The 16,957-nt window shown below is 36.4% G+C and overlaps 1 protein-coding gene across 3 annotated transcripts in view; it reads right to left on the reverse strand.

Moving 5' to 3' along the window:
* The window catches only part of Scaper (S-phase cyclin A associated protein in the ER), a 369,576-nt gene that overhangs the window by 290,460 nt on the left and 62,159 nt on the right, over window positions 1–16,957 (reverse strand). For 2 of the 3 annotated variants that reach the window (XM_006971561.4, XM_076576323.1), the window contains exons 10-14: window positions 14,011–14,238; window positions 8,129–8,299; window positions 7,408–7,483; window positions 6,724–6,841; window positions 6,373–6,484 (exon numbers count right to left, since the gene is read on the reverse strand). In XM_006971561.4, coding sequence (XP_006971623.1) covers window positions 6,373–6,484; window positions 6,724–6,841; window positions 7,408–7,483; window positions 8,129–8,299; window positions 14,011–14,238 — 705 coding nt within the window. The remainder of the gene's footprint in view (window positions 1–6,372; window positions 6,485–6,723; window positions 6,842–7,407; window positions 7,484–8,128; window positions 8,300–14,010; window positions 14,239–16,957) is intronic. The other variant, XM_016004546.3, reaches the window with a different exon arrangement.

A 16,957-nucleotide genomic window follows, 5' to 3' on the forward strand; every position in this document is an offset into this window, starting at 1 on the left:
CCAGGGATAGTGAAGACTTTAAACACATTTCTTCACAAGAGAAAATGCATGTCTGCTGGCCAATAAGCCAGGGTTGTGAGGCTCCCAGGCCCCAGGGGTGAACCTGTCACTATTATCTACTAAATGGACAGAGTACCAACTGCCATTTAAATTGAGACTGCTCTACCCATAGATTAGTGCAGCATTCAGACTTCATCAGAGAACTTTATGCAGTGGTTAATGCAGAAACTCACAATGGCCAAAGTGCGGAAAATAAGTAGTAGTGGATTGTTCGGGTACATATGAAACACCTGTATCACACTCCATCCCCAAGACTTCAGGATCATCACGGAAGAGGAAGTAGAAAGACTGTAAGAGCCAGAAGTAGAGGAGGACCTGAGCAAAACACCATCTTCTGGACATGACAGCTCCACTGCACTCACCAATTCACAGAAATTGTGGTTGCCTGCATAGGCCTGCTGTAAGATCAAATCAACATTCTAGGGTGGAATAAAGAGGGGTCATGAGTCCCCATCCCAACTGAGGACCTATGGAGAGGTGGTGGCTCCTAGGGAAGGAAGAATCAGGTTTTTTAAGAGGGGAGGGTGATGGTGGTGGTAAGGATGACAATGATGACAAGATAACAGGAAGCTGGGCAGTATAAGGAGGTGGGGGTGGACCTGGGAATAGCTAGGGGGACAAATTTGGGATGAATATTATCAAAATACATTGTATGAAATTCTCAAAGAATTAATACAAATATTTTTAAAATAGATTCACTTTCTAGATATCCATACTGAGCATTTAACCTCTGTCATTTTGGGGAGAGCCATCCTATCAGGTGTAAAGAGATACATCACTGAAGTTTAAGTTGCATTTCCCTGATCAAGTTGAACATCTTTCTGAGATATTTTTAGCCATCTAAGTTTTACTTTTTAAGAAGAGTCAATTAGGCTCTTTGACTAGTGTGTACAGGTTCCTATTGCTCTAGTTTTGCTGGCTAGTATTTTACATATTAATACCACATCTGACCACTCTGACAAGTATCTTCTGCCATTTGTAAGCTGTCTTCATTTCACTGAGTTTTCCTCTTTGCTGTGAAGAGGAGTTTTAACAGGGATGACTCTAATTATCCAGTTTTGCTTTTATTGCCTATATTTTGATATCATATAAAAAATTATTGCCAAAGGTTCTCCCTATGCAATCTTCAAAATGTTCTGTAATTTCTGGTCTTCTTTGAAATATTTAATATATTTTGCATTGATTTTTGTATATGGTATGGGACAGAAGTGTTTATTTGATCCTTTTTTTGCCTTTAAATATCAGTTTTCCCCAGCACTATTTACTGAAAACACTATACTTCCCCCATGTACATTTTTGGTGTTCTTACCAAAGGATCAGTAGACTGGGCTGGAGAGGTGGGTCAGTGGTTAAGAGCACTGGCTGCTCTTCCAGAGGACCAGGGTTTGATTCCCAGAACCCACAGGGTAGCTAACAACCATCTGAAACTCCATTCAGGGAGGATCTTATTTTCTTGTCTGGCCTCTGAGGGCACTAGGCATGCACATAGTGCAGAGACATTCATGCAAGCAAAACACCAATACACATACAATAAAAATACATAAATCTTTTAAAAAACTGTCCTTAGTGCATGAGCTGGCTTTCTGGAACCTAGGGCCTATGCTGAAACATTTTGCTCAGCCTTGGTGTAGGGATGAGGGGACTGGACCTGCCTCAACTGAATATACCAGGCTGAGCTGAATCCCCAGGGGAGACCTTGCCTTGGAGGAAGTGGGAATAGGGAAAGGATTTGAGGGGAGGAAGGCTGGGGGTGGGAGGAGGGAGGACAGGGAAATCCATGGCTGATATGTAAAATTAAATTAATTATAAAATTGAAAAGAAAAAGAAAAAGACACAGTGAAGAACAAACCAAATTTACAAAGTCAAAAAAAAATTTGAAAAAGTTCAGTAGCCATGGTGTCCCTGGCTTACCTCTAGCTCCACTAACATCTACATATACTCTTTTACAAGTGTTATAGCATTTTTATTAATATGCCTGTGTAATAAGTTTGAAGTCAGGGAATCTGATATTCCTGTATTTTTTTTTCTTGGTCAAGGGTAGAATTTTTTTTTGTTTTCTTTCTTTCTTTTTTTTAAATTTGTATAAAAAAAGAAATCCCAAACCAGAGGAATTTTATTAGGTATTCCACTGAATATGAAGTTGCTTATAGTAGTATGGTAGTGCCTCAGGTTATTTCTTCTGATCAATGAACATTAATGTATTTCCATTTACTTTTGTCTTCTTTATTTTCTTTCATAGATTTCTTTTACCATTTTCAGCATACATATTTAACTTTTTATGCTTAAGTTAATTTTATTGTTTATGTTGTGAATGTCGTTGCTTTCCCTTTTAGAGAGTTTACTTTAGCTGAGTATGATAACACAACTGTAACCAGCAATCACAAGGTAGAGGCAGAAGAATCATGAATCCTGGCTCTTTAAAGTGTTTGAGCAAATCTACTGGTGAATTTCTCTACTAATCTTAAATTGGTCACATTATTCTTTTTCTCCCAGGTTTTCTTTCTGTTGGATTGAACAGGAAAAGTATACTCAGCAAACTACTTTGTAGTTTCTACATGTGTCTTATCAGTATCCACACTTACCTCCTCACAGACGGAAACATCTGCTGTACTAGTCCAAGGACCACCATTAGAGTAGTGAGCCCAATTCATTCAACATAACCAAACTCAAACTCGGATTACTACTAGTGCTCAGTGGCCATATGAAGGTCATACAAACCTTTCTAATCCCTGACATGTCTTGGTGAATAACCAGTATCTATGTAAATCTGTGATTAAGGTTGTTATAAGAGCTCAAAAATAATGTAGTATACTACTCAGTAAATATGGGAACCCACAGTGACTCCATCTTGTGCCTTGAGTTTTTGACTTAGGGTCAGAGAGTTCAAGCTTGTTTTTGCTCCTCAGGGCTGAATACCAGGATGTTTTCCCAAAGGCCATGATCACCAGCTGTCCTGAGAATTAAGGAGGTGTTTACACTTGTCTGTTCCTTGAACCATGGTGTCCTTAAGATAAGGAGGTCTTTTTGCCTCCTTGCTTTCTGTATATAAAGGCCATGAGAAATAAATTCAGGGCTACAGTATTCACTGAGAGTCCTCCCAATTCTATTCGGTGTCTTGTCTCTTCTTAATCCATGCTCCCCAGTTCAGGTGCTGTTGGACAGGTCGGCAAACACTTAAAGTATTTGGTAAAACAGTAACTATCCTATTTATATATTAAACAAATTATGTTCTCTGATCTCAATCCCATTAACATACTAGTATGTTTTCCATGAATAAGAAAAAACTCAGGCTCATTTAATCATAAAATATAGGATCTCTTTGAAACCTTGGTTGATGGCCTTACTTAATGAAAGCACAGTGACTTGAAGGTCCTTAACAAACGTCTGTCCTTTCTACAGTACTGGCCTTGAAGTGGGAAAGGGAAGAGCATCAAGACACAGAGAGGGGCTCAGAAGCACATGCTCAGCTACATGTGCAGCACCCGGATACATCTATGCCTTAGATGCATGAAGACTTGCTCAATCAACTTACACTCACCTCCAAATCTAGGTGATTAAAATTCCAGGAAGGACTGAACCGTAATTCACATTTGGCCAAATCAAGCATGGTATTTTGTTCTTTGACTAATTATTACAGTTCTGAGATAATAATTTGCATACTCCCTAGGCCAAATATACATGACTTCAGTTTATAGTCCTAGAAAATAAGTCATTTTAGAGTCAAAAACACCTAAGGCCTAGAGATGTTAAGCTACTTATATCTCAAAAAAAGGCTTCTAGCAAACTCTAAAATGCTAACCAGAAAAAAGTTTCCCCTTTAACACTGTATTTACTACATCTAGAAATACTATTCCAGCAATAGTGACCAGACAAATCTCTGAAGTTATGTGAATGAAAGGTAGCAGACTCAAAAGGTACAGCAGAACAGCAACAAGGCTCACTGGAGAGGCATACTTGTCAAGCATGATGTCCTGAGTTCAATTGTCAGGGCCCACATGGTCCAAGAAGAAAACCAACTCTTATAAGTTCTCCTGTAACCTTTCAGATGGCACCATGGCACATGCATGAATGTGCATGTGAGTGTGTATGCGTGCATACACACACAAACATGTGCATGTAAGTATGTATGCATGCATACACACACAAACATGTGCATGTGAGTGTGTATGCGTACATACACACACACAAACAAACGTGCATGTGAGTGTGTATGCGTGCATACACCCACACAAACAAACACAAAAAACTAAGTTGCAGTAACTGTGAAAATATTTGAAATTCGGAAATTTCAAAAAGTCCTTAAATGAAATAGCATAACTACTGCACCAGAGAAAGTAGCTCCATGAAAGTCACTACTGGGACTAAGAACCTATATATTTGAGATGAACCATAATTGTCTAACTTAGCAAAGGGCTGGAAATTGGAGCTGGATCACTTAAGACGCTCACTTTTTGTTCTAGGCGGAGGGAGCTACTAAGAACTGAACCAAAACACCCTAAATGCTACTCAAGCCCTCTACCCTGAGCAACACCCAGTCTCCTGTGATGTGCTTGCTCACTGTGACTGATACCAGGGTTTCAGCTTCTTTCCAAAAGTTGTCCCATCGTGTTACTATGTATCAATTCTATCCATGTGCATTTTAACACGTCTGCCCCATGGAAGAACGGCTGAGAAATCCGCCAATGTAAAACCATCCCCTAAAAACAGGTGCTGGCGGTTAGAGAAATAAGAGCTGCAGAACAAAAGGTTTTACCAAGCAGACCTGTCCCATGTCTCTTCATGTGTTATTATAAAAAAGGGAATTTCATAGGCTAAATTAATATTCAAAATTATAAAACCATCTGTGAATAATACTGAAACAAATAGTTGTAAGAGATTCAACAGATTTCAGGTGATAAATGAGGTTTGAAAGGGTAATAAAACTGTTTTATGGATAAAAGAGGACTTAGCTATTTTGCTTCCCAAGTAAGTATATTTTCCACTGAAAAGAAACATTATTGCATAGTTGTTTCTATTTTCTTGAATTCAACCAAGTCTCCTACGTCCTTAACACAAACAAAGTTCCAAGAGTTGTACAATTCAAACATGTCTCCACAACTTTTCCTGGGCTAGCTTGGACAATACATGCCTCATAATAAATCTGTTTTATTGTCCTGCTGCACCTACATTAGCATTTTTCAAATCTGCTTCCTGATATGGTCACCACTACAAGTAGTGTCCCATTCCCCTGCTGGTGAAGATCGTCAGTTCCTTCAGAAAAGCAGGTGGTTCCTTCTCAGGTCCAAGATGAGGATTTGTACAGTTGTTAAGCTAAAAGTTCCTAGCATTCCTATGCTCTGTTTTTGCCTGTTAATGTATTCATGAACCCAATGTCATCATGTAAATTTTTCAAATGTCTTAAGATCTACTTATTTAAATTCCAAAAAAGGGCTTAGAGTCATGAGATTTCAATAACAACACTGTCCTTCATAACTGGGATAGATGAGCCAGTGGGACAAAAAGTATACTTAGCTTTACAGTAGGGATCTGACTCCAGGTAGAAAAGAAAACTATCTGTAAGACTACCCAGCCATGCTAGGAGTGGATAGTCAAGGCAGGATGCTAGTACAGAGTGATCCTCAACCAGAGTAGCCTCAGCTACTATATTCTCGAGCTCTAAAAAAATCTATTTGCTTCCTTTTATGGCTTTTATCTTGCTTTTGAACTTTTTTTTAAGATTTATTTTTATGTATACGGTGCTCTATTTGCATGTACACCTGTATGCCAGAAGACGGCATCAGATCCCAGTCGAGATGGTTGTGAGCCACCATGTGGTTGCTGGGAATTGAACACAGGACCCCTGGAAGAGCTGCCGATGCTCTTAAACCCGAGGCAGCTCTCCACCTGCTTTTGAACTTTTTTCTCCTTGTGTTTTTTGTTAAATTAGTGTGTTCTCTCATAGCTCAGTTAACATCCACAGAGATACTATTTTAAATACTTGGTCAAAAACTTGTAGATTTCCAAGCATTTGAGTTAGTTGTTGGAGTTTTATTATGTTCCTCTGATGCAGTTAGTTTTTATTCATTTTACAGTTCCTTTTGTCTCTGCCTTGCTATCTGTTCATTTAAAAAAAAAAAAATAGTCAATTCATCCAAGTATAACAGTCTTGTTGCAATAGCAGAAGACCATTACCCAGGGAAGCAGGTTACAGAAGTACCAATGGGGATAAAAAAAATACATTTATTTTTAGTCTCAGAACAACAAAAACAAAATCTGCTTGAAAACAATCCACCAACTTATTTATTAACTTATTTAAAAAATGTAAAAGCTCACCCTTTCTAACAACTTTTGAAGCTTTAGTGTCTTCTCTTCACGTAGCTTTTCCCTTAACTGCTGAGCTTTCATGTGCTTCTCTTCATACTTCTTCTTAGATTCTGCGATAGTCCTATTAATATAGACAAATGAACAAGATATGCACATGTTCACATGACAAGGCTAAATCAGAGATCTTTGAACTTCAAAACTCTCAATGTATACAAGATGCATTTCAGCCTAGTGCTTGTCATCTGGATAAATATGGAATGTCCTGATACACAATGCTGAAAAATAGTCATGGAACAACTCCAGGTAATAATCAAAATTTCCTCCTATTAGGAATTTCAAGAGAATTTTCAAAGGCCAGACCTTTTACGAGATGGCGAAGAAAGTTTTTCATGCATGTGAATTCCATGTCCTGGAAGTCTAGCTGGCTCCTCTTCTACAATATCCCCCCAGGATGTATTCTGACGCCAAGATTCACGAGCTAACAGGGGGAAAAAGTTAAAAAAAAATTCATATATATATATATATATATATATATACATATATATATATACATATATATATATATATGAAAAAAGTTACTGTTTAGCCATGTACTTCTTTAAAGCTAACTTTGAGATTTCTTTTTTTTTTTAAATACACGTGTGTATCTGCACATGTATGTGGGTACTGGAGAACAATTATGGGTACCATCCTCAGAAACCTTGTCCACTTCCTTTGATACAGAATCTCTCACTGACCTAGAGTTCACCAATTAGATGATGCTGCCTGGCCAGAAAGCCCAGAGATACGCTTGCTCCACTTCCCCTCACTGGGTTCATGAGCACATATGATCATACTTGGTATTTTTACTTGGGATTTGGGGACTGACCTCCACTGTTCAAGCTTGTAAGTCAATCACTTTACTTATTGAGCTATCTCCACATGAAAATGACTTGTAAAAGTATTTCTACCTCAAATTATTTTACCTAAAATCTGCATATAAGATATCTAGTGTATCCCATTATGCCTATGAACCAAATACTCAAAGACATATACACACAATACCTTCATAATCTGCAAGAACATCATTCCAATCCATAGACATACCACAGAAAGATAGACTCCCACTGCCCATGCTAGCCTAGAATGTAATAAAAAATTAAAAAATTATTTTTGCACTGAATATTATAAACTTAAAAATGAGCTACATATCTCCTTTTAACTTCTAATAAACTTCACTGAACCAACCAAACAAACAAACAAACAAAAACAAAATGACATCCCTTATATAGTCATAATTACAAAGTTAAAATACTCAGACTATGTATTCTAATAGTTTACTGGCCATCCACAAGAACAAATTAATTATATTTCACAACAAAGCATACACTGGAATTCAAAAGTATTTGACAGTAATTATTAGGAATAAATGAAATAGAAAACTTATGGTTTTGTTCAAGAAATCTCCTCCACTAACATACATAACCTGAATACTTAGCCACAAAACAATACATCATGTGCTATTCATCAGTAAGATAAAACAAGAACAATATATTCTCCAGTCCCTAGAAATTACAGTCTGAGAAAAATTGGGTTTTTACTTTCTGACAGATACAATTTCTTGATTTGTAAAATGAGAATGAGAACTTCCTCTTTATCAACTGTATCACATATGGGAATATTTTGTAATAATGTTAAAAGAAAATTTTGCTACTGCTTATTATTTAAGCCACCACCACAATAAATTTTACTATTATTCAAGATTTTGAAACACTAAGAAGCTCACAGAAAAATCACTGTCATTGTCAGTCTCGATGTTAATATCGTTGTTTTCTTCAGCTTCGATTTCCCTAGTTAACTGCTCTTCTTCAGCAATAGCACTGGCAATGGCTTCTTCATTGGCCTTCTCTAGGCGATCTGCTAGCTCTTCCTTTTTAGCGAGAACTTCTGCCATGGACTATTAGGTTTTTAAAGACAAAAAACAGGGCAGAATCATGAAACATTAATGAATTTTTCTAGGATAATCATAAACTAAACATAGATATGAAAGTTATCTATATAATAAAAAATGTTGACCTAGAATCAGAAAACCTGGATCCAACCCAAGCTCAAGCATGCATTAGCAGTATGACTTACAAGGTGCATGGAGCCAAGGGCTTATTTACTACTCCATTAAATGTAAGAACAATCCATGTCTGACCTTCTTTACCAGATTGCTCTGTATGAGAAACTGTGAAGTTATGTGAATAACAGATATTATCTATGGGAAAGTGAGAATTTCATCTGAATGGCCAAATTCAAAACAGCTGCAGATCAAATATTTTCCTTAAAAATGAAACAAGGATAGTATGCTATGATAGGAACATAAAAAAAATGCAGGCTATAGAGACGATTATATTTTGAACATGTTTTTATAACCTAAAAATAATTATAATTAAACAATATGACTGAGAATTATCCATTAGTAAGTACTATGACTATCTCAGAATTTATATTATAAACCCAAAGGCAAACACTAAAATAACAAAATGAAGATTTATGCTTAATAAACCAACAAAGTGGCCAGGTGGTGGTGCTTTTAATCCCAACACTTGGGAGGCAGAGCCAGGCAGATCTCTGTGAGTTCGAGGCCAGCCTGGTCTACAGAGTGAGATCCAGGACAGGCACCAAAAATACACAGAGAAACCCTGTCTCAAAAAATTAATTAATTAATTAAAAAATAAAAAACCAACAAAGTATATAAAACGATTTTAAAAAGCAAAAGATGGAACAATATATACATGAGTCAAAGGGAAAACAAATACTAAGCTGATAATTGTAAATAAATCACATTACATATAGTCTAAATATCACCAATTAACCAGTCAAAACTGTCAAATGGGATCAAAAGCAACACTCAGCTATGTTTCTCATAAGAAACTTAAAGATACAGATTTAAAGTAAATCATAATAATAAAGACAAAGAAAACCTGAGATAGGAGGCAAGTGGGGAATGACTAGGAAGAGCTGTAAGGAGTAAAGGTAAGGGGGAAATGATGTAATTATATTTTAATTTAAAAAAAAACTGAGATAGTCACATCAAAGCCAGATTTCAGAGTAAAACTTATCACTAGTAACAAAGAGGGTCATTTCGTGAAGGAACAATTTATCATGAATGAAAGTCTCTTAAAATCTAATGAACTTAAGAGAGTTTCAAACTACACAAGGCAAAGCCTAAGCTACAAAACAAAAGAGATCTAAGAACAGCAACAACAACAACAACAACAAAAAAAAACAATTGTGTAACTTCTTTAGGAAAAAAAAACTAGCAGTTCTCCAAATGGTTAAGCATGCAAGTTTATATGGCCCACCAGACTTACAACTCCTTTATATGTATAGAGGAGACATAAAAACATACAGACATAAAAACTGTATACTCATAATAGCTAATAGCCAAACAATAAAAATGGCCTAAAAGTACAACTGAAGAATAGAAAAGTACAGTATCGCATATCCACACAACAGAATATTATTTGGTTGTAAGAATTAATGAAACTTAAAAATAGGCTAAAACATGGATATGTCTTTAAAGCATTAGGTACATATTCTACTCCTGCCATATCCAAAACAGGCAAAGGAACAGACACAGAAGGCAAGTCAGCAGGCCAGGGATGGTACCCAGTTTCTCTTAAGGGGAATGACATGTTGTTACATATTATGGTAATGGACAAACAAGTGTGCGAATATATTTTAAGAACATTTCATTCTAAACTTTAAATGGATAAATTATGTTATATAAATTACAACTCAATCAATTTTATTTTAAAAAATCAGTTACATTGAGAGAAGTAAACAGCTGTCTCTAAAATGTCAGAGCATGAAGGCAGAAAATAAGACTATAGAAGACATGAAGATATTATCAACAAAACTGAACTAGCTACTTTCCCAAGTGAAATGAAAACACATGTTCACACAAAGATGCATGAATAGGACTAAGGATATGGCTCCTAGAATGCACAAGGCCCTGTTTCAATCCTTACTACTGCCAAAAAAGAAAAGAAAAGAAATGTAGACAATATTCATGTCATTTCTTAACCAAAACAAAAACTAGGAGCAACTAGATGTCTATAAACAAAAGAATGAACAAACTTGTACTGTGTGTACAAAACAAGCTACTACTGAAGCTAAAAAAGCAATGGACTATTATGCACACCTCATGGAAGAACCTAGAAACAACTATGCTGCTGAAAGATGCCAAAGAATATATGACTTAATTTATATCAAATTCTGAAAATTCAAACTTCAGCATAGTAAAAACCAGGAGAAGAGGATACAGGGGAAGAGGAAGAAGGGAAAAGCAGGATTGGAGGGAAGGTTGTGGAGGAGAATGTGGGAACTCTGAGTGCACTCCCTGTGCTCTCGGTTATAGTGGTGGTTTCAAAGGTATAAGCACAGGAAAAGTTCATCAGTTTGCATACACTAAGTATGCAAAGACTACTAAAAGTCAATTATAACTCAATAAAATTATGTCAGTCTGCAAATACTTAAACCCCAGGTTTTAAGTAATGTGGAACAGAATCTACACATCTGTATTTTTGGGGCTTCCCTTCCTCATTCAGTAACAGGCTCCCTTCAAAATACACAAAGAAAAACAACAACAAAACAAAAACTCACAAAGGCTGTCCCCAAAGAACAGAATGAGTTTGGATGTTTAAAGACTATTACTGTACATCATACATTCCTTCTAGAAGCCTGAAAGTCCTAAAGAAAGTGGCTGTTATTAATGTGCCACACAACATAAAAACAATACCTAAATTCGAAACATCAAAGTGTTTGTGTGTGTGTTTGCAAAAGGTATGTTAGTACATAGATCTACTGTTTCCTGTCTCAATTTTATATTTATTGAAATATATTTCTATTTGAAACATGAAAATCTGAGATTCAAATCTTGTACCAGAGCTTATGAATGACACACTGATTCAGCATCCATACTTTATATTCAGGTGGTGAGATACAAATAATTTACTATTATTTTAGACAACTTTTCAAGAAAATTTAAAAATTCAATTCTAAAATGTTAGAATCAATAGAAACTAGATTTATAACAGTATATTATTATATATTAGTAAAGGTTAGCTTTTTCAAATGTTTTGATTAGCATATATTCATTAGACACAATAGTGGGCTTTTATTTTGACATTTTAATGCACATCTATAATGTATCCTCTCAAGAATATTTTTCTCTTTGAGAATTCCATAAAGTATATGAAACTCCCATTGCCACCTTCCCCTCCCTTCCCACTTAAGGAAGGATTTCTCCTTCTTTTTTCTCTTACCATCAAACTGAGCTTGTGTTGCCCAGCTAGTCTTGGAAATAGGGCCTCCTATCAAGTGGTCGACCTCATTAAAGAAATGTGATCACACCATTAAATAAAACTGACTCTCCCTCTCCTAGAAGCTTCCAAATGCCATAGTTCCTGAGCTAGTGGTGGAATTTTATGTCTTCCTCCTGACCACCCTATGCTGGAGTTTTGGACAATCTTGTGCATGCTGTCATAATTGCTATGGGTTCACACGGGCAGCTGCCTTGTTGTGTATGGAGAACAGTGTTTTCTTGATGTTACTAACCACCTCTGGCTCTCACAATCTTCCCAAGGCTCAGGGATCTCTGTAGAAAAGTTTGGCTTTTTTTTTTTAATTAAGGCTCAAACTCGGGGCCCACACATGCCAAGCAAGCACCCTAATTACTCAGAAAGATTCCCAGTCAATTTTTAGGAATGGCTCTATTAAGCAAGTGAGCAGCAAGTAATTTGGATTTTTGCTTTAACTAGTCTTATGACAATATCATACTGAGAAACAAAATAAAAACCAGTTTTCTCATCATTTCAAGAAATCTTTGTTTCTCCCCACTTAAGAAACTTCATGTGACACTACTAAAGCAACCCATGAGAGCCCCCCACAAACAAATGACAAGATAAACAACTTAATATGCTTTCTAGCTGCAGAGACTTAAAAAATATAAATATGATAAACTGTACACCTTACGTTAAAGTAATTGCTTGCTTGGTCTTGATTGTGTTAAATGTTTGAAAGTCCATTACGAGAAGACACAAGGGAAGAAAAGCCTACCCACCCCTGCTAAAGGAACTGAGCAGTGTGTCTGTGATTGCTGTCATGTTCGTTTCTTTTCTTCTCTCAAACATCTCATATCAATTTCCTACTACAGCTTCTGTGATTATCTCTTTAAGATGTAGAATTTTACCCAATGTCACTTGCAGATATCCTAAATTATTAAATTTTAAAAGAAATTATTATATATAATTGCCTTTGAAAAATAAAATGAGGGACGCAGTAAACGGCTCATTTGGTAAAGTACCTGCCACTCAAGCATGAGGACCTGAGGTCAGGTGTCCAGCACACACAACACAGGCACAACCATTCCTATCAGTCACCTAGGAGTAGAAGTGTGGGGCAGGGGAGTGACAGAAACAGGCAAATCCCCGGAGTTCATTGCTTAGCTGTCCTAGCCACCCTAGGAGTTCCAGGTTTAGGAAGCTTCCCTGTCTCAGTCAGGGAGAGGAGCAATAGAGGAAGACGTACTGACACTATCAGCCCCCACACAAACGTGCACGCACAACCACACCATGTACATATATATCATATACACACTTACACAAAGGGAAAGGTTAAAATATGTGTATATAAATTACAAAATAAAATTTGAATCATAATGTATCTCATTTATATATGTGCCCATTTCTTTAAAAAAATACTTGAGGAAAGCTAGTTAAGTATTACTTTGGATCAGCCCCAGGGTTGAGGTGTAGTAATACTAAAATGAGAATTAGGAATAGATACGCAGAAATTAAGTAATCATACAAAAACATAAAACTACAGATAATCGATGCATTTTCAAAGATTTGGAACTAAAGATAAATTTCATCTTAAAGACCAACTCCAACTGGTTTTGAAGGTCCACTTCTGCAATACTAGCACTTGGGAGGTGTAAACACAGTCAGAAGTTCAGTGTCATCCTCAGTTACATAACTGACAGTACACAAAACCTTGGCTGAAAGAACAAAACCAAAGCAAAGCAAAAGAGCAGCAGGCATCCTTTCCATATATAGGAATGCCAGATGTTAAAGAAAAAGCCTTTGCTAGTACAGAGTTAGTTTTCTTTTCCTTTCTGGTTATCTGTCTAGCGTGTGTGTGTGTGTGTGTGTGTGTGTGTGTGTGTGTGTGTGTGTGTGTGTGTGTGTGTGTGTTGTTTTCAAGTCAGAGTTTCTCTGTGTAGCCCTGGCTGTCCTGGAACTAGCTCTGTAGACCAGGCTGGGCTGAAACTCACAGAGATCAGACTGCCTCTGCCTCTGCCTCCAGATCGCTGAGATTAAAGGCATGTGCCACCACTGGCCAGCTAGGTTTGGTTTCTTCATCCTGGACTAAAATGTGTTTGATCAAATCACATACAAACTGATTCTGAACAAGTTTTAACTGTTGTATTACCATTTTCATCCTCTACAAATCAGCTAGAATCTTAACTATATGAAAATATTACTGTAAGAAAAATGTTGAAATGAATTGACATATAAAACCTGTTTTCTAAAATATAAAGTTATAACATAGATTGATATTATTTAAATTTATTCCTTTTTAATATAGTTGTACAGAATTCCGATAAGTTGTTCTTACCAAGTCAGCAGCACTCACATTTGAAATATCTGAAGGGTCTGTCTCATTCACTATTCCTGCTTTCTCGGCCAGAACTCTGTCTTTCTCTGTTGGCAAAGCTGTGGTGGCTTGCGGAGTAACAGCAAGGCATACTGCATCACTGTGAACAGTGGGTATTGCAGAAGTATGCACTGAATTGTCTTGACTACTACCAGAATTCTTGACATCATCCAATATACTCACTGTGAACTAAAAACACATACTTTTAGAATAAACCAGGGACGACTTTCAAATGTACCAAATATTAGATTTTGTAAAAGCTAGTTCTGCTTAACCCACCAACTATGAAGTAGCACTTACCTAATAGAAAAGTCCCCTCCCCACCCCCCGAAGCTTAGCACAGCAGAAGGAAGGAAACCATTCAGTTGCAGAAACTTTATCTACATGCCCACTATGTGTTGAGCATCATCTTTGATACTCTGAGAAATGATGCTATATAAATTGCAAAATTTCCTTTTAGTAGACTGGCTTTCATTTAACATTTGTTTATTATGTATGTCTGCATATGTACACATATATGCATTTGTCACTAAGCTGTGTGATCAGGGAACAACTTGCATGAATGGATTCTCTACTTCCACTATGTGGGTTTGGGGTATTAAACTCTGGTCACTGGGCTTGGCAGCAAGTACCTTTACTTGCTAAGTCATCTCACCAGCCCTAATAGGCTAGTTTTGAATGAGCATTTCCTATCTCTCACAAGGAAATCTAGTCACACTCATAATGCTAACTGCTGTACTCATTTCATCCAAGGCATTATGCAGTTGTTTGTGAACTGTCTAATACCAAGGGGAAAGAACCAGCATCCTGAAAATGTCCTGATATCAATTTTTACTAAAACACATTTTGGGGCAGTTTACTTACAATTATCAAACTTGTCCTCTTTAAAACATGACCTCATAAATCTTTGAAATTTTGGGAAAAAAAACTGAAAAAGACACCCTATAGTTAATCTCGGAAAGAAAGTTGAGCTAATAGAACACTTCTAAAATACCCAGTGTGACTCCTCTCGCAATTTACACAATTTATGTACTTTAGATTTAGATGTTCCCCATGTCTCCCTCAAGAGTAACACATATGACCAACAGAAATGTGAAAATACAAAAGGACACTAACATTGGCTTAGACTACCTACATATCCATTTCAAAATCTAATTTAGTAAATATAGCCAAGTCTATTTTCACATTCCAACAGATTTAAAAAAACAACAGTGTTTTATGTTCCAATTATATTTCAAGTCAAAGAACTAAAACCTAAAATTGTGAATTTAATACTCACATCACTTCTAAATAAGCATTAATAAACATTGCAGTGGCCATAAAGTTCCCAGTTTAATGAACTGTTTCTAAAAATATAAAACTTGGCCAAGTCTCACAAGCTACTTTAGACGTCCTACTATTGGTCAGAACTTAGCATCCAAAGTGTTGATTTTAACATAAACATCATTTAAATTGGGTCATGCTGTTTACAGAGTTATCAACATTATTAACCTGTCAGTCACCATGGTTTGTAATCTTCTTGTCAATATTTATATTAGCATTACTGGTGTTTATACCATAGTTGACTATTTATTAAAAACTCAGTATTATTTATCTAAGAAATCAAAGCTAAACCATAAAATGAAGTTGAAAAAATATATAAATACCCTAATTCCATTTTTAGAGTGACAGTGAAGAATATGAATACTGTTCTTACTGACTTCCATCAAAACTAAGCTCTTACACTGAAACATTATGGCAATGTTTGAATTACACAAACTTTCTCTGTATGAACTATTCTTTAAATCTCAAAAATATATTTATTTCAATACACAAAAATATCATTAATCTCCATATCAAGTTAGAGTTTTAAGTAAGACACATGAGTAAAATTCCTGATGGTAGGTAAAATTTAAAGGTGAATTCTTCCCAGGCATGATGACAAATGCTTAGAATCCCAGCACAGAGGCAGTAGAGGTAGGAAGAACATGGGAATCACAGGTTACATTCAGTGTAACCTATCTCAAAAGCAGCAAGACTTGGGCATTGTGCCGCACACCTCTGATCCTAGCACTCAGGAGACAAAGGCAAGTGACCCTCTGTGAGTTCCAGGGCAGCCTGGTCCACATAGTGAGTTCCAGGCCCACCAGGGTTATGTAATAACCTGTCTGAAAATAAAAAGCAGAAAGAGAGGGAAGTAGGAAGGGAAGGGAAGGATGGAGAGAGAGAAGAAAGAAGAGAGGGAGGGAGGAAATAAAAGGAAAAGAGAGGTAAAGAGGAAGGAAAGGGGAAAAGAAAGGAGATCTCTTCACTAAGTATCTCCAAGCATTCGAGTTTCTTAAAGTTACAGACAATAAATACATAATGACTATTTTCTACATATCTCAAATTAGAACATTATGTAAGGTATCACTTGAAGACACTTGCAACCTCACAAAGACATAAAACACGTACAGTGAAGAGCTCTAGCACATCAAGAGTACTGTAATAATAGAGCCTTGTCATGGCCAGGCACACACTTGTGGCTCCAGGTGCTCGGAAGGCTGAGAAAAGGATCACAAGTTCAAAATCAGCCTGGATTACAAAGTGAAGTCAAGGCCAACCTGAGTCCCTTGGTAACATCTTGTCTCAAAACAAATAGTTTTTTTAAAAAAAAATGTAGCTCAGTGATAGAGCACTTGCCTGGCATGTGCATGACACTACAATACCAAAAAGTAAAAAATAAAAGAAAAAAGCAAGACCAAGAAGTTGAGGATTATTTCCAAAGAGGAAAATATCTTCTGGATAAAGATTAACTTAAACAGTATTCTAAACTGAAAATATTACAACTATTTTATGAATGATTTGTTTTGATCCTTTCTTCTGATAACAAGATGATGTAATAATATCTCATTATTAATTTTACATAATAATTACACCAATGAATGAG

Source organism: Peromyscus maniculatus, chromosome 7 (genome assembly GCF_049852395.1).
Source record: "Peromyscus maniculatus bairdii isolate BWxNUB_F1_BW_parent chromosome 7, HU_Pman_BW_mat_3.1, whole genome shotgun sequence".
NCBI classification, from domain to species: domain Eukaryota; kingdom Metazoa; phylum Chordata; class Mammalia; order Rodentia; family Cricetidae; genus Peromyscus; species Peromyscus maniculatus.